Below are 25,356 nucleotides of genomic sequence, written 5' to 3'. Positions count from 1 at the left end.
CATCCGGGTCATTACTGTTAGTGTACATCCAGGTCATATTACTGTTAGTGTACATCCGGGTCATTACTGTTAGTGTACATCCGGGTCATTACTGTTAGTGTACATCCAGGTCATATTACTGTTAGTGTACATCCGGGTCATTAATGTTAGTGTACATCCAGGTCATATTACTGTTAGTGTACATCCAGGTCATATTACTGTTAGTGTACATCCGGGTCATATTACTGTTAGTGTACATCCGGGTCATATTACTGTTAGTGTACCTCCGGGTCATTAATGTTAGTGTACATCCAGGTCATATTACTGTTAGTGTACATCCAGGTCATATTACTGTTAGTGTACATCCGGGTCATATTACTGTTAGTGTACATCCGGGTCATATTACTGTTAGTGTACCTCCGGGTCATTAATGTTAGTGTACCTCCGGGTCATTAATGTTAGTGTACACCCCGGTCATATTACTGTTAGTGTACCTCCGGGTCATATTACTGTTAGTGTACATCCGGGTCATATTACTGTTAGTGTACATCCAGGTCATATTACTGTTAGTGTACATCCGGGTCATATTACTGTTAGTGTACATCCGGGTCATATTACTGTTAGTGTACCTCCGGGTCATTACTGTTAGTTTACATCCGGGTCATTAATGTTAGTGTACATCCGGGTCATATTACTGTTAGTGTACCTCCGGGTCATATTACTGTTAGTGTACCTCCGGGTCATTACTGTTAGTGTACATCTGGGTCATATTACTGTTAGTGTACCTCCGGGTCATATTAATATTAGTGTACATCCGGGTCATATTAATATTAGTGTACATCTGGGTCAAATTAATATTAGTGTACATCCAGGTCATATTAATGTTATTAGACTGGGTAGGATGAGGGTATGATAGTATTGTCCCATGGCTTGTTCAGTTGGATGTGCTGTATGCTCCCGGTTTCCACACCTCTGCCCCCTCACACTAATATCACTTCCACCCATCCATCCCTCTTGCCTGGCTGGCCAGTGTGCAGTGCTGTTACCTGCTGCCTTATATTGTAGAAGACCTACCCAGACATCCAAACCTGCCCACCAGCATGGCCTCCCTCTGTAGGCTCACCTATGTAGGCAGTCTGTTATTTCCCATCTCTCACACACACACTCTGTCTCTCACTCTTTTCTCTGTCTCCTCTCTCTTATTCCCCTGGTCTGTCTGTCTTTCTCTCATTTCCTGTCTCTGTTTTCTCCTGTGATATCATTTTCTCTCTCCCTCTCTCGTTTTCTCGGTCTCTGTCTTCCTCTCTAATTTTCTGTCTTCTCTCTTATTTTCTGTCTCTCATTTTCTGTCTTTCTCTCTCGGACTGTCTCTCTTTGTGTCTGGTACTCCATTACATTGGAGTCTGGTTGTTTTTGTTACCACAGGCCCCTGAGCCTCCTTGCCTGTCTGGATATGGAGCCATGTCTTTGGTGACATACTGTAACACCCTGGTCTTATGGGTCAGAGGAGCTTTAATACTATTGTGACAGCCTATAGCTATTGATGCCTGTCTGTCTTTACAGCAGCTAGTGTGGTTGTTGTCTGTCAGCAGAGTCACAATTTCCACTAACACCCAATCTACTAAAACACCATAAAGATGGGTGTTTTTTTTTTCTCCAGGATTGGTCACGAATGACAGAACTGCACAGTTAACAGATACAATAAAAAAAACGCACAGTACAGAAAGTTTGGCTCTCCTTTCATCACCTCCATAACTTCACACATAGATCCCAAGCCAGCTGGAAGGAAGGTCAGTATGATGAAGGACAGAGTAGAGCATCTTCCTCCTCTGTTAAAACTAGGTCCCATTTAGCACATGGAGTACCAGGACACGCTTGGCCCATATTCTAATTATAGAGACCCTGGATGCTTCCTTTCAGAGGAACAGGGTGAAATGGGTTACAGGCAGCACACTGGACGGCTCGGGCCTGTGTCCTCCCTCTGATTAGTACTCAATGTTGGCCTGGCTCACATAGCTAGCACTATGTAGATGACTAAAGAGATGTTTTGGATGAAAGAATGTTTCTTGTACTTTGGGAAAGCGCTTCCTAATACTTTGGAGAATGTTTGAGTGACTAGTCCCAGGTGTTTTTAGGATCAGCATGTGAAGAAACCTTTCCAGTGGAGTCTTTGGGTCCAGACCCTCAGGGGATCCAACCTCTGCAAAATAAAACAAACAGACAGAACAATCTTACGCCCCCCCCCCCCCCCTTTTTTTCTTCTTCTCTTAAACTTTGCCTGTAATAAACGTTAGCATAATTCATCTAGGTTACTGAGTACAGTTCTGCAGAATGTAGACTTGAAATGTCATCACATAACCAATGCAATAACAATCTAGTGTAGATTGCTGCGATGGCGTAAAAATAAACTTGCATGTGTTCTGAAAGCAAACCACTTTCTTAGCTCCTTTTAGTCTCCACAAATCACTTGCATGCCATGCTTCTGACAATGTGTCTGTACTGTTATACATGTGCCCATATTTAGGTGTGTTTACATGTCTAAACCCCTCCTCTTTCTGTCCCTCCTCCAGTCAGCCGTGCCACAGCCAACCTTTTCCATGCCTGTCACGGTGCCAGTGTCCAATCAGAACACTCTCCAGTTCAGTAACTCTGGCGGCTTGGTCACCACGTCCTTTGTCAACTCCACCCTCACAGACCCCCGACTGCTGTCGCCACAGCAACCAGCCCTCCAAAGGAACACCGGGTCTCCAGGGTTACCACAGCGACCAGCCAGCGCAGGTAGAGACAGTGGTTAGTGGTTGACGTCAGCACAATGTTGTTAATTCAGTATCAGCAATGTTCCTAAGGTTTTCATTATGTTGTCCGTCTTTTCAACATGGCTGCCATCGTCGGCCCTTCTTTCCACAGGTGCTCTATTAGGAGGTGACCTGAACAACTCCAGTGGAGGATGCCCGAGTCCAGTTCGTAAGTGACACCTAGTTATGCCTACCTGACTGCCTGTCTGAGTGTTTTTAATGAGAGGAGACCATGTACCCGGCGAACGGCAGATTGTCTGTTGTAGCAACAGAAGATGTTTGCTCATAGTTTTGGTTGGTGTTTTTGTTTGGAGTTGTGGGTGTGGTTCGCTCTTTGGGACAGATAACGTCATTGGATGGCGGAGCAGACGAAGGCAAGATAGCTGGTGGGTGGCAACAGCCACAAACACTGACACTGGCACTTATGTACTCGAACACACGCGCGCGCACACACACACCTGTTTGCAAGCAACAGCTGAGAGTCACAGGACAGGCGCTTGTAAACAGCCCAGGGGGTATTGGGAAAAGGAGAGAATGAAAGGCTGTGTCATTGATGTCTCTCTCCCTCTATTTCCCAAACACTCTGGCCTAACACCGTCTCTTCAACCCCCTTCATCTGTTTCCCTGACCCCGCTTTTCCCCTCCCCCCAACTCTCCTCACCTCTCAGCTGTTCACCCCCCCCACACACACACACACTTCAATCCCCCCCCTGGTCCTAACTGTCCCTTGTCTTGGCAAAGCCCTCTCCTCAGAGGTGACTTTGACACCGTCCAGAGCTTCAGCTTCACTTGTAATCTAATTCCTCTCAGGCACACAGTCATATATAGATGACAATATCAGAGATTGTGCTACAACAGCTCACCCGAAATTGAGTTGTTTTATTATTGTATTAGATGTTTTTTTTTTCTGATTGGTATTTCTAACAGAGGCACAGAGCACCAAATTAAATTTGATAAGAAATGGATGACATTTTGACATTGATCAGTGTTTCCCCTGGCACTTTTTCAGCGGCGCTAGCACAGTTAGCATGGAGGGGTTGGTTAGAAGGCAATGGTAGTTTGGATTTTTAGTAGCTTTATGTCAGGCTGGATTTTTTTTTTAGGATGAGACAGATTTCTTTCTGTGTAAGAAATTAACTACATTGTCATGTCATGTGTGGGGATCAAAGTCACAAAGTCATGGAACCGAGACCAGGGTAGAGTCCCAGAGTCTTCCCCTTCTGAGTGTGTGTGTGTGTGTGTGTGTGTGTGTGTGTGTGTGTGTGTGTATGCATGTGTGCGTGCGTGTGTGTGCGCATGTGTGCATGCCGTGAACAGAGCCCCAGCATGCAGCGGTCCCAAGAGGCTGCTTAAGTGACTCACCCCGTTAGCCTGCTTTCACTCTCCTCCCCCTCTTCCTGGCTCTTTCCTGCACCTCCCCTCCTCCTTCTCCCCACCTCCTTCTCCCCTTGCTCTGTCGTTCTCAGCTGTTGTGCACAGGCTCTAGGCTCAGGGAATGTCACAATTGACGTCACCCGGCATTCCAGAGATTCCCACAGCCGGTCCTGGGTAATAGGAGCAGAGCCTGGGAGAGCACACACACACAGACACATATATAGGCACACACCCATTTATTCACTCACACACAAATGTCTACACCAAAACACAAATATATTAACGTAAAAGGCCAGAGGAGGTGTGATATGGCCACGATATCAATACTAAGGGCTGTTTGCTTGATAATGCAGAGTGCCTGGATACAGTTCTTAGCTGCGGTATTCTGACAATATACTACCATAAACCCCTGTGATGTCTTACTGTTATTAGAAACCGGTTACTAATGCAAGTGTAGTAGTGATGTCATACCTGTGGTACACAGAACCTATAAGGCACTAGGGGGTGTGGTATATGGCCAATATACCACAGGTAAGAACTTTTTTTTTATGCACAATGCGTCAGTGCTGAGTGCCTGGACACAGCACTTAGCCGCGATATATTGGCAATACATAACACACTTCTGACATGACTCATTGCTCTTTAAAAACAGTTACCAACACAAATAGAGCAGTTAAATGTATTGAATCACCTGTTTTATAATACAGTATCACTCAATAGTTTGGACACACCCATTCAATTAATGGCCAAAAGTCCCCCACTCCTCATTTCTAAACCCTGACCAGTTTCAGTATCTGTTTGATAAGTAGTCTAAAGCTGCGGCTCGGAGAATTGTTTGTTTAAAAAAGCATTGATGGTTTCAAAGTATTTCTAACATTTACTTTAATTGCTGTACTTTTATAACCATGCGCATTAATGGGAGCAACAATATACTGTAATATAGCCTACCTTAGAGGATTTTTGAAATTTACATTCACAGCAAGATATATTTTGACCGAATATATGCTTTAGGATATCTGTCTGGGTTATTTACATAGTTTTGTCCATGAGAGTCCAAGAAAAAAGTTTTTTCTTACTCGGGTGACAATATATATTTTCAAGAGCCACATTACTTTTTATTAGAAATATTTTTTAGGAAACATTAAACAGCATACACATTTGTTTTGTATTTTATGGTGTCATAGTTGTTTCATGAAAGTTTGACTTTGACTAAATGACATATTTTCTATGGCCTGCTATTTGTTCAATAACTGCATCTGAATATGTTTCTAAGTAGCCAAAGACCTCCCCTCAAATGACTTTGATAAACACTGTTAACAGCGTTCATCTACTCAAGTACATTTTGAATTAAAAAACATAGTAGGATGTATAGGATTATCAATGATAAAATTACATATGTCAAACTTTTATAATGAATCAAGATACACCTCAATATCAAATTCCCATAATGAGTGTATTACAAAACACGGAGAATATAAATATTATAATCTCGGGACCCAAGTGTAGGGAGAATATTGTATTGTAAGGTCCTAGACCGTTCCCACCCTTATTGATATTAGACTGTTTCTTAGTCCATGTTTTTGGCCACTTGTTGTGTTGCAGACACAATGTTTTGACAACATTTCATATGTACTTTAATCACAATCCATAATTTATTTCCACATGCTGTAAAAGTAGATCTGTCAGGCCAAAAATTGTCATTTACATGTCATTTACATGCCACACCATCGTTCTGTACATTACCTTGGAAATGATGGATGGCCTAAGTAATTTTTCCAAGTTAATGTACAGAACAGTGGTGTTTATCTTGTTTATACCACAGCTGCCAACATAGAACAGCATCAGAAAACAATTACTAGTAGAAGTTGTTTTATATACAGTATATGTACAAGCTCTATTAATTCATTCATGATTTCTCATTTTTTGTTTGCTGCAGATGCTTCTTAATAGTTTGTTTGATTAGTCCTAAAGTTATATGAATGGAGAACTAATCAAACTGACAACTTGTTAGTGTCTGTAGCAACCAAAATATTAGACAGCGTAATCACAAATAAAACCTGGAATTAATAAAAAACTAATTGAACAAATGATTGTAGCAACCAAAACTTGAGAGAATCTAAATTCACTAGTAAAATTGAAATAAATCAACATAGTACATAATTAAACTAAAATCATAATACCAGAATATATATGTGCTTAAAGAACAACTTCAGACCCATGAACACCTCTAAATCGTTGTGTAAATCATGTCAGACTTTGAAAACAGCTTGTCAATGCGTTAAATAGTTTGAATGCTAGGTACGGCAACCGTCCAAATATAACCCTCAAAAACATATTTGCGTGTTTTCAAAAAAAATATATACTGAAAAAAGCATTAAGGTGGAGTGAGGTTGACCTCACTGATCTTATAGTTTGTTTTTCACTTGAACATTTGATAGCTGTTCGCTATTTAGTTAAACAATGTAAGCATTGTGTGTGTTTGTGTGTCTTTTTTCTTGGTTGCTGTCCAAGCTAAACACGTTATCCTAGAGGCATCAGGAAAACACCATCTTAAAGTTTTGTTTAGATAAAAAGCAAGGCGTCATCCTTTCAATACTGGTAATTTGTGGCTGGTGAGGTTTGGATCCACATGCACACTAGTATGAGGAAGGTCAGCTGCCATCACAACATGAATTAGAAGTAATGTTCAAGTAATGTGTTAGAAGTAGAATAATTACATGTAATGTGCTCCTGGTTTGAAAAAGTATATTTTCTCATGATTTGGTTATCATTTAAATAAATTCCAATGGATTTGAAATTACTAGGGTTCCAACCAAGTTTTTAGGGATTAATGGAAACAGGTGTTAGATTTTTTTCTTTAACATTATTGTATGTTGGCAACTTTGGTATATGGAGGATACATTTTGGCATTTCTTTTTTAAATGTAATAGTTTTGTGTCCTTTTACATCATGATTAGGTGTCCCGTATAGCAATTCCAAAGATATTCACAGTCCTGTAACATCAGGAATTAATGTGCTTGTTAAAACTTATTTCTTATCAGAAACAAGTATCAACCTAATATCAACCACAGTATTGTTTATGTTTATGTATATGTTAACGTCACATGCCCCATTATTTTCATATAATTTTAGCTGGTGGTCCCTAAAGTAAGTTTTAAATGGTTGCTTAAAGATGCACGCATAGATTACAGTTTATATTGTGGCTACATTATTTGCAACCTTTACCTGGAAAAGTGAGCTAGTTTTGCAGAAACAGCCCCATCTAGTGGTTATGTATCTATTAACTTAAATGATACATTTCTCTAAACAGGAGAAAAAAATAACAAATGTCAGTATGAATACATATCAAAGGTTGAATAAACAATTCTCCAAGTTGCAGGATAATACTACTTTCAAAATATAAAATACTTAGTATTTACTATTTATTTTGGACATTGGGTACTACAGTTATTAAGTATTATGTGAATTATATCTGCCAAATTGGCCAGTGTTGGTGAGTGGGTTTGTGTGGAGTGGAGTCTGCTAGGTCAGGTGAACACACAAAGTCTCCATCAAGCTGTGTCACTTTTCCCTTGGCTGTGCCTCAAAGCCACCAGTATCACCATCCCAAAACAGTGACACATTGGCTGAATGAACGCTACCCACACCGTCACCTCAATACAAAGTAACCTTCACTTGCTGCCCAGAGCTCTTGTCCCAGTTGTGAATGGCATGAGCGTTTTGTCCTTCGTGTGTCCATCTGTGTGTCTGAAGTGTGTGTATGTGTGTCTGTCTGAAGTGTGTGTGTGTGTGAGTGAGACGAAACAGGGTCACATGCTGGTAGCATCTGGGACACGTCATGGAGCAATTTTTATCTGCTATCACAAAACACTGCTTCTCTCTGACCAGTTTGTGTGTGTGTGTGTGTGTGTGTGCGTGCGTGCGTTTGTGTGCGTGTGTGTGTGTTTGTGTGCTATCTGTGTTGGCCTGGTTGTGTGCCTGCTAGGGCTGGGAAAGTCCCCTGCTCTGCTCTCCACCCAGTCAGACAGTCTTTCTTTGAATCACTGTCTCCGTTTAACCCAGTAAGGGGAAGTCAGTGTTGGTCTGTCCCATGGCAAGAAGGAATGTTGTTGTCTCAGTTGCTTGAGGCTGTTCCAGATTAACACTGCTCACCACTGAGCCATCTGATCCATAACAGAAATGTCTTTGAAAACCAATACATAGCATGCATTTTCTGATTTGTAAACGGTTGCAACATGAGGTGTTTATCTGTTGTTGTTATCGGTGTGTTGTAAAAACAGTGCTGTTCCTGGGAAGGGCGTGTCACATGACGTGACCTGAAGTGGCCTGTTTAAATGTTGACATTGAGCTGTCGTATGGTTGACATAGGACAGACATTGCTCCTGTAGTGGATAGCTAATAGGTGTTGCCGGTCCTCTTCCAGTAATATGTGAAAGGGCAAGTCATGTACACCGAGTCCCAGTGTTTTTCCATGTGTTTCGTCATTTGTTGTACACTAGTTGAGTGTGTGAACCCAGCACACAAACCCTCCATCCTGACACCATATCAACATCTCTCTGTCTCTCTCCAATCAGCCAACGGCTACATCAGTGCCAGGGCCTCCCCAGGCCTTCTCTCCATCTCCAATGGCAACAGCCTGGGGAAGGTTGTCCCGGCCAAATCCCCGCCTCCGCCCAGCCCTCAGATGGTCAACAGCCGCAAGCCTGACCTCCGGGTCATCACCTCCCAGAGTGGAAAGAGCCTAATGCAGCTGGTGAGTGTCCGGCAGAAAGACTCACTACCGCAGCTCTCCTGGTCCAGGCTGAGCCTGTTGTCTTCTCGCGTTAATTCAATCTTTGTTGGTGTTCCGGCAGTTCAATTCTTTGGCTTCTGATATTTTTTTAATTGACCACGCAAATAAAATAAAGAATACAGATATGAGGATAGTGTATGAGAATATATTCAAATTTCTTATACAGAGTGGTTGCTAAGTGATTGTTATTTGTTTCTAAAGTAATTGAAACATCAATAGGTCATTTAATTAAAGTACAGTTAATTTGAAGGGTTTAATGAGTTTAATGAGGACTTGACGTTGAAATGGCTCCGTTTATGTCATCATCAACCTTCTTAATGTAACGTTTCAGTGCGCGGTGAAGTAGCCCCCAGATGCTAATCTGAGTACAGTTTTGCATTTCGCTAACACTGAGCCCCATGGTTGAGGATTAGAATTGGGGACTGATTCTTGATCAGCAGGTTGGCACAGAGCTGTAATCAGTGTTCTCTATCCTACTGCCCCCCTGCAGACAGACGAGGAGCTGGAGTTGGTGAGTGAGGTGAATAGAAACTTTCCTTAGACTAGACTGTGGTTGCTGTGTCCGAACGCTGTGATCTCACAGGCATGAGCGGCATACTGTTTTCAACTGCATCACATTACACAAGGCCTGCTGCGTTAGTATATCATTAGCATACTTGCGGTGTACTGTCAATTAAAATTAGCATGGGAATATGTATGTTTTAGCATAGTGTGTGTTTTATACATGCTATACTAAATCCAAAACCGAGCTGAAGCTCTCTGAATGCATTGTGTGTACCTTGGCATGTGCATGGGTCAACTTCACGTCTGTAAATGCAGGAGAAGATACATGTGTTTAGGTTCTCTATAGGGTGTGTGTCTATTGACAAGTGACAATCAGGACTCGATGACACATATGGCAAATAAGGCTACATTACTCTACGTAAGCACACAGTACCACACTGAGTGGCCAATCATTGAGGTATATGAGGTATTTTTCTGTTGTTGTTGTTTTTATTGTTTTCTGTGTGTAGAAGATACAGTTAGGTCTGGAAATATTTGGACACTAACACAATTTTCATTATTTTGGCTCTGTACGCCAACACAATGGATTTAAAATGAAACAACTGATATGCAATTGAAGTGCAGACTCTCAGCTATAATTGAAGGGGTTGAGCAAAAATATTAAAATAAAATGTAGGAATTGCAAACATTTTCATACATTCCGGGGTATGAAAATATTTTCATTGCAAACAAGTCCCCTTATGTCAGGGGCTCAAATGTGATTGGACAAATTAACACATTCATAAATAAAATATTCACTACCAATACTTTGTCGAGATTCCTTGGTAGACAATGAGTGCTTTAAGTCTGGAACGCATGGACATCACCAAAGGCTAGGTTTCTTCCTTTGTGATGTTTTGCCAGGCCTTTACTGTAGCTGTCTTCAGTTGTTATTTGTTCATGGGTCTTTCTGCCTTAAGTTTTGTCTTCAGCAAGTGAAATGCATGCTCGATCGGGTTGAGATCAGGTGATTGAATCTGCCATTGCAGAATATTTCACTTCTTTGCCATAAAAAAACCCTGGATTGCTTTCGCAGCATGTTTTGGGTCATTGTCCATCTGTAAATTGAAGCGCCGTCCGATCAACTTTGCTGAATTTGGATGAATCTGAGCAGAAAATATATCCTTATACACTCCAGAATTCATCTGGCTGCTTCTGTCTTCTGTCACATCATCAATAAACACTAGTGACCCAGTGCCATTGGAAGCCATGCATACCCATGCCATCACACTGCCTCCACCGTGTTTTACAGATGATGTGGTTTGCTTCAGATCATGAGCCGTTCCAAGCCTTCTCCATACTTTTTTATTCCCATCATTCTGGTACAGGTTGATCTTAGTTTCATATGTCCAAAGAATACTGTTCCAGAACTGGGCTGTTTTATTAGATGTTTTTTGGTAAAATCTGGCCTTTCTATTCTTGAAGCTTATGAATGGTTTGCACCTTGTGGTGAACCCTCTGTATTTGCTCTCATGAAGTCTTCTCTTTATGGTAGACTTGGATAATGATATGCCTACCTCCTGGAGAGTGTTCTTCACTTGGCTGGATGTTGTGAAGGGGTTTTTCTTTACCATGGGAAGGAAATTCCCCTGAAATCAACTCCAAACCTTTTACCTGCTTAATTGATGAAGATATAACAGAAGAAACAGGTTTTGAGTCAATTGTCCAATTACTTTTGGTCCCTTGAAAAATAGGGGGCTACATATTAAAGAGCTATAATTCCTAAACCCTTCTTTCAATCTGGATGTGAATACACTCGAATTAAAGCTGTGATACTGCACGTTAAGCCCATATTCATTATTTAACTGTAACCTAAAGATATTTTAGTAAACAGCCAAAATAACAAAACTTGTGTCAGTGTCCAATTATTTCCAGACCTAACTGTAAATGTGTTCTAGAACATACTACAACACACATTATTGTCCAATTGTTTTGTTTTAAGCAATAGTTTTCTTTTCGGATGTAAAACTTTTGATAAAGCCACTCTTGTAAGTCGCTCTGGATAGGAGCATCACCTAAATGACTTAAATGTTGTTTTCTTTAAGATTGGCCAAGGTGTAAATAAGCATAGCCGTATGTTCATCCATCATTATAGTCAAGACAACAGATTTTGAGAGCATGTGAAATCTTTCTGGAGCCCAATATGACATCAGTGTTGACGTTTTTCAAACAGTCTTCTTGATTTTACATGAAATGATCCCCTATGAAATCATCTAACGCCCTCCGAGTGGCGCGGGGGTCAAAGCCCCCGTCTCTGAGAACAGGGGTGTCACTGCAGCACTTGACCTTTGAGCTCAATCGTGTCTGTTGGCAGGGGGATGTCTTCTCTTTGGGACATGTATTCTTGTGGACATTTCCTGACCAAGCAGGCAGTGTGATATGATGCAGAATGGCTTGGTGAGATTTGTTTCTGAGGAAACATGTTTCAGAGTCCTTTGCCTGCTGTGGAGTTTCTGCCATGAGGAAAGACCACAATCAAGAACTGGACATCATGAAACTGGGAGATAACAACATATCATACACTGAAAAGAAAATTGAAACGCAACACTTTTGTTTTTGCCCCCATTTATCATGAGCTGAACTCAAAGATCTAAGACTTTCTCTATGTACACAAAAGGCAGATTTCTCTCAAATATTGTTAACAAATCTGTCTAAATCTGTGTTAGTGAGCACTTCTCCTTTGCTGAGATAATCCATCCACCTCACAGGTGTGGCATATCAAGATACTGATTAGACAGCATGATTATTGCACAGGTGTGCCTTAGGCTGGCCACAATAAAAGGCCACTCTAAAATGTGCAGTTGCATCACAAAGCACAATGCCACAGATGTCACAAGTTTTGAGGCAGCATGCAATTGGCATGCTAACTGCAGGAATATCCACCAAAGCTGTTTCCAATTAATTGAATGTTTATTTCTCTACCATAAGCCATCTCCAAAGGCGTTTCAGAGAATTTGGCAGTACATCCAAATGGCCTCACAACCACAGACCACGTATAACCACACCAGCCCAGGACCTCCACATCCAGCATCTTCACCTCCAAGATTGTCTGAGACCAGCCACCCGGACAGCTGCTGCAACAATCGGTTTGCATAACAAAATAATTTCTGCACAAACTGTCAGAAACCGTCTCAGGGAAGCTCATCTGCATGCTTGTCGTCCTCATCGGGGTGTCGACCTGACTGCAGTTCATCATCGTAACCGACTTCAGTGGACAAATGCTCACATTGGAATAGCGTCTGCCCATTTGGAGAGGTGTTCTCTTAACAGATGAATCCTGGTTTTCACTGTACAGGGCAGATGGCAGACAGAGTGTGTGGCGCTCGTGTGGGTGAGCGTTTTCCTGATTTCAGCGTTGTGGCCCATTGTGGCGGAGGGGCTATGGTATGGGCAGGCGTGTGTTATGGACAACAAACACAGGTGCATTTTATTGATGGCCTTTTGAATGCACAGAGATACGTGACGAGATCCTGAGGCCCATTGTTGTGCCATTCATCCACGACCATCACCTCATTTTGCAGCATGATGAAGCATAGCCCCATGTTGCAAGGATCTGTATACAATTCCTGGAAGCTGAAAACATCCCAGTTCTTGCATGGCCAGCATACTCACCGGACATGTCACCCATTGAGCATGTTTGTGATGCTCTGGATCGGCGTATACGACAGCATGTTCCAGGTCCTGCCAATAACATCGCACAGCCATTGAAGAGGAGTGGACCAACATTCCACAGGCCACAATCAAAAACCTGATCAACAGTATGCGAAGGAGATGCCAAAGGCAAATGGTGGTCACCGTGTCAGTATCTGGTGTGAAACTGCACATCTTAGAGTGGCCTTTTATTTTGGCCAGCCTAAAGCACACCTGTGCAATAATCATGCTGTCTATTCAGCATCTTGATATGCCACACCTGTGAGGTGGATGGATTATCTCGGCAAAGGAGAAGTGCTCACTAACACGGATTTAGACAGATTTGTGAACAATATTTGAGAGAAATAGGCCCTTTGTGTACATAGAGAAAGTCTTAGATCTTTCAGTGTATATATCATGTATATGATATATATCAACATATCATATATACACCTCTGGAAATAATGAAGAGACCACTGCACCTTTTTCATTACTTTCCAAAAGAAGTTAAGTGAACAAAAATTAAGAGAACAATGCAAATTGAATGCTTCTGTTTCTCACTCAAAACATACCTTTTCAACCTTTTTGGAAAGGAAAGAAAAAGGTGCAGTGGCTCTTAATTCTTTCCGGAGCTGTATGTGTATATATATATATGATAACAACATTCTTTTTGTAAGTAATCCAGGTAGATTAGTTGCTTTATTTATTGTATAAAATGTTTCAACACACACACACACTTTCTCACTGGTTGTTCTGCCGGATGCATGCCTCCCATTCAATCAGCATGACTCCCATTGAGTGGAACGCTTTATGTGGCTGTGGCGATGGAGTTGCCTTGCCAACGCTGTTGAGACAGATCTCTTGAATGTTGACTTTTCCATGTCATAGAGAAGTGGAGAACCACGCAGCTCAGTATGGTGAACCTTTGTTTGCGTTTGATACTGTTAGCAAATGTCACGATGCAGCGTGGGTGCATATATATAGTTTTCACTGTGTCCTGACGTTCAAACTTTCCTGTGTCCCATGTCTTCCTAGAATGCTCAGCGGTTAGGTGGTTCTCAAGGGAACCTGACCACACCAGTGGTTTCTGTGGCAACACCTAGTCTCCTTGCCCCCTTCTCGGCCATGCAGACAGCGTATAACACTGGTGAGTGTCTGTATCATACAGTGACTGGATTATGACCAGTATATCCAATCAACACAAATCTTAATAATTGCCCAAACTACTATACAAAAGCGCAAATGGCCACACTGCAGTAAGTGGATACAATGCATATTCACTTTGATCAGTGTGGGAGCATTTCTGGACCAACTAGACACCACATGAAATGGTTTGATAATTATGAATTTCCCACATTTAATATTGATGCCAATGAATTAAGATATAATTAAACTATTCCTTCTTCTCTCTTGCGTCCCTATCTGTTTACTAATGTTGGTCTCCCTATCTCTCCCTCTTTCTCTCTGTTCTTGACTGTTGGTCTCTCTTTCACTGTCCTGATTGTCTCTCTGTCTTTGACTGTCCCTCACTTTCCTACCTTTCGAACTCAGAGTACCAACTGACCAGTGCAGATCTCACAGCACTCCAGACCTTCACGCCATCAGGGCTGCTACCTGGAAACATGACCAACTGGCAACAACAACCAGCAGTATCCCAGCAACAACAACAGCAGCAACAACAACAACAGCAGCAGCAACAGCAGCAGCAGCAACAACAGCAACAACAACAACAACAACAGATCAGCTTGGCGTCCCTTAGTAACTTGGTGTAAGTACACTTTTCATGTCAACAAGTGTAGCTAGCTACACCGTAAACCATTATCAGAGTTGGTCCTAATGACATTGTCAAAACTTGTCACAAAACAATCACCACAAATTGTCACAAAACGAACACCACAATATGTGACCACTCACATAGTTAATACATTATAGAATTTCAAACTCACAACCTTGGAGATGCAAGCACCAGGCTCATACCAACTGAGCTGCTTGGGGCCAGTAGTAACTGCTATCTTGCACTTAGCTGAGCCCTTGACCAGAGCCCTGTACCACGAACTGTACTTACTGTTAGCAAACATCAGCACATCTTATTAAAGCTGTTTTTATTTGTGCAGCCAACTGTGTGGATTTCTTTTTAATTTTTTTGTGTTACTTTGTGCTGGGATGTCTTTTCTGAAAATAGTTAGTGAGAGATGACAATATCCCGGGACGAAACTAGGTCAGTATGACGATATGACAACCTGGATAGCGTCCAAACGTATCTGAGATCGTCCCTGTCCTCCTAGCTGTATGTCAGGCATACACCTCCGCTCTGAGGATGAGTTGGTCTGAGAGGCTGACCTAAATAACTCCCTCAACGTCACCCACGTGGATTCCGGAGTGCTTTAGGTTTAGGCTGATTCTAGCTAATGATCCTCAAGCCTCTCACTACAAGCATTGTTAGCGCTAAATGCAGTTTTATGTGATTACAGCTGCTAGGCTAACCTAGCTGAGAGATAGCTGTATGTAACCGCCTGTTTGTTCTCCCCCTCTTGTCCACAGCATGTGGGGCGCAGAGAAACAGAACGGGGAGATGGCTAACTGCATCTCCAATTTTGCTGCTAACCTGAGGTGAATGAATTAGCATGTAGTGCTACTTATGTGGTTATCATCATGCTTTAGTAATATTACATTCGATTTATGTGGCTCTCAGGTTGGCTTTCATTCAAAAGAAAATAATTAAGGTATCAAAGTTCAGTTAAATTTTATGTAACTTATACCAACATTTTTCTAAATTGTCATGTCATGGCATTTATTGTTTGTCTTTGATGTTGAGGTATTCTTTCCTGCTTCGTTCTATTTTGTTGCAAAGTGTTGTCTCCAAAAATATGCAGGAGAAATTCAAGCAGCAGGAATATACTAGTGGCCATGCCCTTTGTGTGTGTGTCTGTCAAGTGTCTCCAAAGGCAGCACTTACACAGGGAAATACACACCTTAACAAATCATCTAAGCAGATAAATAACATACATTGATCTCTATATTAATGGAATTGCCTGACTGTAAGATCAATTGTCAGATTTGACCCATCTACAGATTGTACAAATTCAGTTCATATTTTGTCCAGTAGAGCAGTTTCTTCGTTTGACTCACTTGAGCGTTTTATGACTTGCAATTTACGCACAGACCCACTCTTTTTTGGTTTCTTTGTTGTTTTCTTCCAAATGTACCCCTTTTTTCCAAAAAAGAGAGTTAAAGATTGTCACATGTTCTTTGCTCTGCTTTTTATCAAACTGGTTCACTCAACCAATAAGTATGCCAGAACGAACAGAACAAACAGAACGAACAGAACAAACACGCTTGGAGGAGAACCTCTGGCTAATGGCCACAACTGAATTGATAATGATAAGATGCCCCTTCCACAAACCCAGGCAGTGATGTGCAAATTTGCATGACACTTTTACAGGACTTCTAGACATTGTTGTTAGGTGTTTAGATATTAAACCAGGTTGCAATGGTGTTTCTGGACTTGCTGCAGTGTGTTAGACCCTGTCCCAGTTTCTCAGTTCCAGCACCAGTGTGTCAGACTTATTCCCAGTGTGTCAGACTTATTCCCAGTGTGTCAGACTTATTCCCAGTGTGTCAGACTTATTCCCAGTGTGTCAGACTTATTCCCAGTGTGTCAGACTTATTCCCAGTGTGTCAGACTTATTCCCAGTGTGTCAGACTTATTCCCAGTGTGTCAGACGTATTCACAGTGTGTCAGACGTATCCCCAGTGTGTCAGACGTATCCCCAGTGTGTCAGACGTATCCCCAGTGTGTCAGACGTATCCCCAGTGTGTCAGACGTATCCCCAGTGTGTCAGACGTATCCCCAGTGTGTCAGACGTATCCCCAGTGTGTCAGACGTATCGCCAGTGTGTCAGACGTATAGCCAGTGTGTCAGACGTATCGCCAGTGTGTCAGACGTATCGCCAGTGTGTCAGACGTATCGCCAGTGTGTCAGACGTATCGCCAGTGTGTCAGACGTATCGCCAGTGTGTCAGACGTATCGCCAGTGTGTCAGACGTATCGCCAGTGTGTCAGACGTATCGCCAGTGTGTCAGACGTATCGCCAGTGTGTCAGACGTATCGCCAGTGTGTCAGACGTATCGCCAGTGTGTCAGACGTATCGCCAGTGTGTCAGACGTATCGCCAGTGTGTCAGACGTATCGCCAGTGTGTCAGACGTATCGCCAGTGTGTCAGACGTACCGCCAGTGTGTCAGACGTACCGCCAGTGTGTCAGACGTACCGCCAGTGTGTCAGACGTACCGCCAGTGTGTCAGACGTACCGCCAGTGTGTCAGACGTACCGCCAGTGTGTCAGACGTACCGCCAGTGTGTCAGACGTACCGCCAGTGTGTCAGACGTACCGCCAGTGTGTCAGACGTACCGCCAGTGTGTCAGACGTACCGCCAGTGTGTCAGACGTACCGCCAGTGTGTCAGACGTACCGCCAGTGTGTCAGACGTATCGCCAGTGTGTCAGACGTAGCCCATGTGTTTTGTTGATGGTTTTATTACACAGTGGCTATAGTAAGCGTACATTTCCAATCAAAGGTGATTGACTGTTTTGGGCATCAAGCCTGGCGTTCTCTGTTGGCCCCGGTAGCTCGCAGTGGTACGCAATGAGAAATCATTTCTGTCAACTACCCCCCATGCACACCCCTCTGAGTGGCCAATCATTCCAGTCGCAGCTTGTAAAGACCGGTTGTGACTAGCGTGCACCTGTTGACTAGCAGCCCAATCTAAATGTTAATTCTGTGTCGAGGGCATCCCGCTTGCCTGACCAGGTTTACTTGTTTATTGAATTGTTTTCCATGTGTCAACTTTTGCCGGTTGCCATGCAGGATGTTTTGCTGTCTGTTGTTAGGACACAGCTGATGTATTCAGAAGAAAACAGTCTGACTCAGAGAGTTCAAAATCACTGCGTAAATATCTAATGCGAAACATCCCCGGCTATGTTTATTTCCTTCGTTTCATCCCCTCCGAACAGGTTCATTTGTATTTTTTCCACTAACATGGCATTATGTATTGTGGTTTTTCAGTTTTTCTTTACTCTTTAGTGTGGGAATATTATCAAGTAAACTGTCAACTCTGTCAGTCTGTGTGTCAACTCTGTCAGTCTGTGTGTCAACTCTGTCAGTCTGTGTGTCAACTCTGTCAGTCTGTGTGTCAACTCTTGTCAGTCTGTGTGTCAACTCTTGTCAGTCTGTGTGTCAACTCTTGTCAGTCTGTGTGTCAATTCTGTCTGTCTGTGTGTCAATTCTGTCTGTCTGTGTCTGTCTGTGTGTCAACTCTGTCTGTCTGTGTCTGTCTGTGTGTCAACACTGTCTGTCTGTGTCTGTCTGTGTGTCAACACTGTCTGTCTGTGTCTGTCTGTGTGTCAACACTGTCTGTCTGTGTCTGTCTGTGTGTCAACACTGTCTGTCTGTGTCTGTCTGTGTGTCAACACTGTCTGTCTGTGTCTGTCTGTGTGTCAACACTGTCTGTCTGTGTCTATCTGTGTCAACACTGTCTGTCTGTGTCTATCTGTGTCAACACTGTCTGTCTGTGTCTGTCTGTGTGTCAACACTGTCTGTCTGTGTCTGTCTGTGTGTCAACACTGTCTGTCTGTGTCTGTCTGTGTGTCAACTCTGTCTGTCTGTGTCTGTCTGTGTCAACACTGTCTGTCTGTGTGTGTCTGTCTGTCTATCAACACTGTCTGTCTGTGTCTATCTGTGTGTCAACACTGTCTGTCTGTGTCTGTCTGTGTGTCAACACTGTCTGTCTGTGTCTGTCTGTGTGTCAACACTGTCTGTCTGTGTCTGTCTGTGTGTCAACACTGTCTGTCTGTCTGTGTCTGTCTGTGTCAACACTGTCTGTCTGTGTGTGTCTGTCTGTCTATCAACACTGTCTGTCTGTGTCTGTCTGTTTGTCAACTCTGTCTGTCTGTGTCTATCTGTGTGTCAACACTGTCTGTCTGTGTCTGTCTGTGTGTCAACACTGTCTGTCTGTGTCTGTCTGTGTGTCAACACTGTCTGTCTGTGTCTGTCTGTGTGTCAACACTGTCTGTCTGTCTGTGTCTGTCTGTGTCAACACTGTCTGTCTGTGTGTGTCTGTCTGTCTATCAACACTGTCTGTCTGTGTCTGTCTGTTTGTCAACTCTGTCTGTCTGTGTCTGTCTGTGTGTCAACACTGTCTGTCTGTGTCTATCTGTGTCAACACTGTCTGTCTGTGTCTGTCTGTGTGTCAACACTGTCTGTCTGTGTCTGTCTGTGTGTCAACACTGTCTGTCTGTCTATCAACACTGTCTGTCTGTGTCTGTCTGTGTGTCAACACTGTCTGTCTGTGTCTATCTGTGTGTCAACTCCGTCTCTTTTCCTTCCAAAATCTCTATCTCTCTCTAACTATTAATGTTACTGTCTTTTTCCAACATCTCCCCATGCAGTGCTCTCCCTCTCTGTCTCTCTCTGTCAGTTTCTCTCTTTGTGTCAGTTGTCTCAATTCAGCTGTTTTGTTCAGGGGGCAGCGTACCTCTGTTCCTATCACATTTTAGAGTACACACAGCAGATTTGTTACCTATGAACATTCCATTGTGACATGTTTGTGCACATACTCTCCTATTCAATGTGTGCAAAGCAGCATACTAAACACGGCAGAATACTAAACACGGCAGAATACTAAACACGGCAGAATACTAAACTCTGCAGAATACTAAACTCTGCAGAATACTAAACTCTGCAGAATACTAAACACTGCAGAACAGTAAACACCGCAGAGGACTGAACACCCCAAGATACTAAACACTGGGGAACACTGGTGAACACTAAACACTGGGGAACACTGGGGAACACTAAACACCTCAGAATACTAAATGTAGCAGAATACTAGACACCTCAGGATACTAACGTAGCAGTATACTACACACAGCAGGATACTAAACACGGCAGAATACTAAACACGGCAGAATACTAAAAACGGCAGAATACTAAACTCTGCAGAACAGTAAACACTGCAGAAGACTGAACACCACAAGATACTAAACACTGGGGAACACTAAACACCTCAGAATATTAAATGTAGCAGAATACTAGATACCTCAGGATACTAACGTAGCAGTATACTAAACATGTCAGGATACTAAACATACCCCCTTGCTCCTTTGTGTTTATTTGAAGATGTCAGTATAGGGAATCTCTGTATCAACACACCCTCTCCAACTTAATTACGCAACATTCGAGGGAGAGAAAGAGACACAGAAAGCTCAATAACACAATTATATTTCTGTAGGGACTAGATTGGTGTCTTTGTTGCTAGACTCCAAATAATCTGTTGATTGGACTTAAATATATTATTATACAATTATTATACAATGTTTTACAAAGCTGAAATGTATTTTTTCTGTGACTATTTTATATTCTATCTATGACTGGTTTTTATGGCTGTCTGATGTTTATCAATGGATAGAAGGTTTCTGTTTAATCCTCCCTGTGTTCGTTTCTCAAATATGGTTTTTTTTACCCTTCTTTACAGCATGGCCTCTCAATCAAACTTGCTCTTTGGCAGGGAAGAGGGCCTCTGCTGGTACTGTATATCTCCTCACTGTCTAACTAGCCACATGGCATGGCCCTGCTCCCCAAACTGGGTCTTTTAGAACCCCACGCATACTGGTTTCCATTTAAAATCGCATCCAGCCCTTATTAAACTGAGGCTCCATCTTAAGCTTTTAGAACAGTAATCCTGTTGCTCAGGATTTAGATCATTTCTTAAGAGGCCGGTTTCAAGTGAAAACCAGTCCACGCTGGGGTCCTTCTGGAACATGTCTTGGGAGGCGCTGTACTGTACTGTAACCGTGTGCTTCTGGCTGTGCTGGCTGTGTTGCGCTCTGAGCTAGCCTGCAGAGGACACCTTCACTGGCACCAGTCTGCTGACTCTGCCCTTTCTAGTCTCCATAGCAACAGGGAGCCCTGTGGCACTATAATCCATCTACCTGTACCAGCCTACAATGCAGGGCTCAAGCTTGATAAAGTGGCACATAGAGAGGGGCACTGTCAAGGTGCACGTGTGTGTGCGTGTGCGCGCGTGTGCGTTGTAATGTGAAGACACATTCTTGAATTACCTTTTACTTCTTTGTGTTTCTGAGATAGGTCATTGTGTCTTATTTCAGCTCTGGCTAGGTTAAAGGTCAAGCTGCCTATTCTAATTGAGAGGTGGATGTCTGTATTTACAGATGGACTTACTGTCGTTCTAGATGACTTGAGTTGACTTTAAAGAGACATCACTGTTGCACCACATGCATCAAATCCTAGTGACTTGGTCTCCTGAGTGAGGCTGCATGGCTTGTGGACCGTGGTCTCCGTGTGGCCTTGACCTCCAGTCTGTCTGTACCTGTTGTCTGTGTGTCTAACCTCAGTCCATCTGCCACCACACTGCCTTCACAAGAATCTAACCTCAGTCCATCTGCCACCACACTGCCTTCACAAGAATCTAACCTCAGTCCATCTGCCACCACACTGCCTTCACAAGAATCTCCCTGAGATGACGGCATCGCTGGTTACCGGTTGCTTAACAGTGTTCCCCAAACATGAACTTTCATTAGAAATTAGCCACATTAGCTGTCACCCGCAATAGTATGAATAGTTGGGTGGAACTCACTTCCTGAAAATGTATTTCCTCCTCTTAAACGACTCCATCCTTCCTGTGGGCAGTCTTCTGATGGTTTCCCCATCTACAGTAGCTCGCTGACACATTGTCTATGTAGGCCACCTCCTCCACCTCCTCCTCCACCTCCAGGTGTTGGCTCAGTGTTCCATCAGTGGTTCATGTACAGTGTGCTGTCGAGCAGCTCCGTGTCTGGCCTCCTGTGTTTAACGTCATGTTTAGGCTCTTCAGGAGCGTTGTAGTAACCCCGGCCGGCCAGCAGATGGCGCCACATGTCTCATCCTGTGTCTCTGTCCCTCCCTCCCTGTCTCCTTCCAGGCCGGTGGGCCACCTTCCTCAGGGCACCATGCTGACCATCAACACTAACCCAAATGTCAACATCAAGTCGGAGCCCGTGTCGCCCAATCGTGACCGCAGCACCCCGTGCTCTACGAGTGGGGGCGGAGGAGGAGGGGGCCTCGTGACCATCACGGGGGCCCCCCTGTCCGGCCAGTACCCGGGGGCCCTGCGCCTGGAGCCGTCCGCCCATCAAGGCCGCTCGCCGGTGGACAGCCTGAGCAGCAACGGCAGCTCCTACGAAGGAGAGAGGGACGACGGGGCCCAGGGACGGGACTTCCACCTCCAGGGAGGGGCCTCCTCGGCCATGGGGCTCCTGAGGCCCTCGCAGGAACAGCAGGAGCAGGAGGGGACCAACGGGAAGAGAATGAGACTGGACACCTGGGTTACATAGAGGAGAAGAGGAGAGAGATGGAGACGTGCCCCCTTCTCTATCTATCCCAACCACCTATTTACCATCCATGCAGTACATACTGACCTCACACACACACGCACACACGCAGACATTTGCGCATGCTCTTACACACCCCGTTTCTCTTACTAATGTATGCGTTGACACCAATGCGCACCACTCTGCTTCGTGTTTTCTACTATAATCCTCCGCACATGCTCACTCACGCACCGACACGGACACCCTCTGAAGGGGCGGAGCCACCCAACCAGGGACTGCGTGTTGTCACGGTGGGTTGGGTGAGATTTGGATTGGTGTGACTTCGTGTTTTTCTTTTTTTCATTCGATCTCACTCGTCCTCCTGAAGAGAGAGAGTAGAGAGAAGCTGGACAACGGACTCCCAATGGACTGCTGTGTTTTCTCCTCATGGCTACACATCGTAATACATGTCTTGTAGTTTGTCTTTTCTCCTCCAGACAACATGACACAGATCTTATAGCCTGCCTGTCATACACCGTAGGTCTCTTGTCCAGCTGCACTGTTCTGTTGAAAAACAGTACCACAACCAAAATGAATCGACTTGTTTGTATCTGCCCGGCTTTCGGTGTTTTTTTTTCTAACGAGTATGAGGTTGGTGGTATTTGGTCTTTTTAACTGTTCTCCTGGAATATTATGTCCTCCCTCAGTCTGACTGTTGTACATCAACCATCTTTACATTTCTATATCAACCTTTTGATTGATCTGACAATGCAGAACTCCCAGTTTACTGACCAGCTGTCCATTTTGGAAGACAAGATTAACTCTTCTGAAGTGGCTGATCCGGGTACTGTTAACCAGGTATTTTAATCGGAACCATGCATATAGCTGTTTAATCTGAAACATCCAAACCTAATTGAGGTAAAAGACTGTTTTATCAGGGAAGAGCTGCATAAGCTCTATGACATCCTTCAGATATCTACATAGGAACTTCATATGCTGTGTGGGTGTGTGTGATTTTTGATATTTATTTCAAATGCTTTTTTTGTGTGTGTGTGTGTGTGTGTGTGTGTGTGTGCGTGTGTTTGTACATTTCTTTGTTACTATGTTCCCACCTTTTCGATTTTGCCAATGCTCAAATTCATCCGCATCCACGCAGACGCGAAAAGTATTTTTGTTAAACAAAGCCTGTGTTTCAGAAACTTTAGGATGAGCAATGTAAATGGGGAGAGAAAGGGAAAAACAGTGTATATACAATACAGTAAGCAATTTGTTGTCTGTATTTCCTTTGGTATGGCTTTTGTATAGCAGGTACAACTTTTTTTAGGGTAAACATTTAGAGCATATACAGTAAATAAATATATATATATATGTATATATATATATATATATATATATATATATATATATATATATATATATATTTAAAAAGCTTCAGGCAGCAGCACAAGCATAATTGGAAAGCAGGTGACGAGCTGCACCGATGCAGAGGTAATGATGGACGACAGGGATTGTACCGGCATATCAAAGAGATGTTCACCTTGGTTCTGCAGGATTTCACTAAAAGCGGATGTGTCGATTCTCTGCAGATCTGTCTTTCTATTTCTATGTGTTTGTAGACGTGCACCATATCACAAAGCCACGCGAGGGGGTGGGGTGGGTGGATGTGGGGGGGGGGGGGGGGGCATAAGGGGAGGTAGGAGCAAATTGGACTCTGAAGGAGCGCACTTTAACCCCCAACCCCGTCCCCTCGACCAGCCAGGTGTCCTCCACAATGGGACTGTCATGTCTGCATGCCCCCAACCACATCCAGGGCAAACAGGCCGGGTGCCCTGGGGCTCTCCACCCTGGCTATGTTACCTTGTCACAGCCCGCAGCTCTCCAGTGGTGAACCCCTCTGTTCCCCACCAGTTTGACGCCCCTGACTAGGCTCCAGACACCACAAGTCCAAACGGCCTGCCATTGACTCTTTATCCTTCCATAACCCTGTAATGGTTGCTGTGAGTGTTGTGCAGCGTGGCTCTCCTGGGGTGCGGTCCAGACGACCGTGTGGGGGGAGCGCAGGGGGGGAGAGAGAGCGGTTATATTCACACACCCTCAGACTGTACGACTGTTGTGTCCTGAGCTTTGAACAAAATGATGTTTTTTGACCTCTGATGTTTTTGTTTCGTTTTTTTATAACAATGGTAGCTATGTCTTGAATAGGGCCACAAGCCATGAAGCAAAGTTTTGTCCCTCTGGAGTGATGATTTGGAGGCGGACTATGGGGTGATGTCATTGTTTAGTGGTCTGGAGGTTAGATAAGCCAAGCGAGGTGCAGTGTAAAGCCCTGCCATTGATCTCAGAACAGCACTAGGGTCATTGTAATCACAAAGGAAAGACAATCGTCATGAGAATAGTGACCTGCCCCCATATTCCTCATGTATAATGATGTTTAGAGAATCTCACTCACTTTCCAGTGTTAATTTGTGCTAGTGACAGTTCTATTGTCTGTTAATTATAATAGTTCTATGATAATCGCTACTATTACTATTCATATTATCATTATTGTGACCATCAATGGAAATTGTAATGATGATATTGAAAAGGCAATTTTATTTTTTGCGGTTTTGTGTAGAGTAGAAATATTGTTTTATTTGAATTTTATTTTATTATATATAAATATTATATAAATATATTTTTGTTTTGTTTTTCTGGTTTATGTTTTCTTCAAAGGGTGTTACTAATATTGCACGATTCATAAAAGGAGACAGATGTAGTAATATTAGTACATGTAAGCTGATGGAAAGAGGTGGTATACAAACTGAATATAAAGACCAGTTCAATGCTGCAATTTTTTTGTCAACTGTTTTGTCAACTTAGTCTACACATAGTACAGTGGGGA

The 25,356-nt window shown here is 43.3% G+C and overlaps 1 protein-coding gene across 9 annotated transcripts in view; it reads left to right on the top strand.

Moving 5' to 3' along the window:
- mef2d (myocyte enhancer factor 2d) overlaps nt 1-23,085 on the top strand; it is a 76,602-nt gene extending 53,517 nt beyond the window's left edge. For 3 of the 9 annotated variants that reach the window (XM_034289012.1, XM_034289011.1, XM_034289013.1), the window contains exons 5-13: nt 2,550-2,757; nt 2,887-2,943; nt 8,723-8,901; nt 9,431-9,460; nt 14,149-14,260; nt 14,665-14,881; nt 15,655-15,723; nt 20,642-20,692; nt 22,088-23,085. In XM_034289012.1, the coding sequence (XP_034144903.1) occupies nt 2,550-2,757; nt 2,887-2,943; nt 8,723-8,901; nt 9,431-9,460; nt 14,149-14,260; nt 14,665-14,881; nt 15,655-15,723; nt 20,642-20,692; nt 22,088-22,499 (1,335 nt within the window). In that variant the 3' untranslated portion in view covers nt 22,500-23,085. The remainder of the gene's footprint in view (nt 1-2,549; nt 2,758-2,886; nt 2,944-8,722; nt 8,902-9,430; nt 9,461-14,148; nt 14,261-14,664; nt 14,882-15,654; nt 15,724-20,641; nt 20,693-22,087) is intronic. The other 6 variants (XM_034289017.1, XM_034289018.1, XM_034289014.1 and 3 more) reach the window with 5 other exon arrangements.
- Nucleotides 23,086-25,356: the final 2,271 nt, after the last annotated feature.

Source organism: Esox lucius, chromosome 20, assembly GCF_011004845.1.
Source record: "Esox lucius isolate fEsoLuc1 chromosome 20, fEsoLuc1.pri, whole genome shotgun sequence".
In the NCBI taxonomy this organism is placed as follows: domain Eukaryota; kingdom Metazoa; phylum Chordata; class Actinopteri; order Esociformes; family Esocidae; genus Esox; species Esox lucius.
The sequence above is the reverse complement of the archived record's forward strand: the minus strand, read 5'-3'. Positions and strand labels throughout refer to the sequence as shown.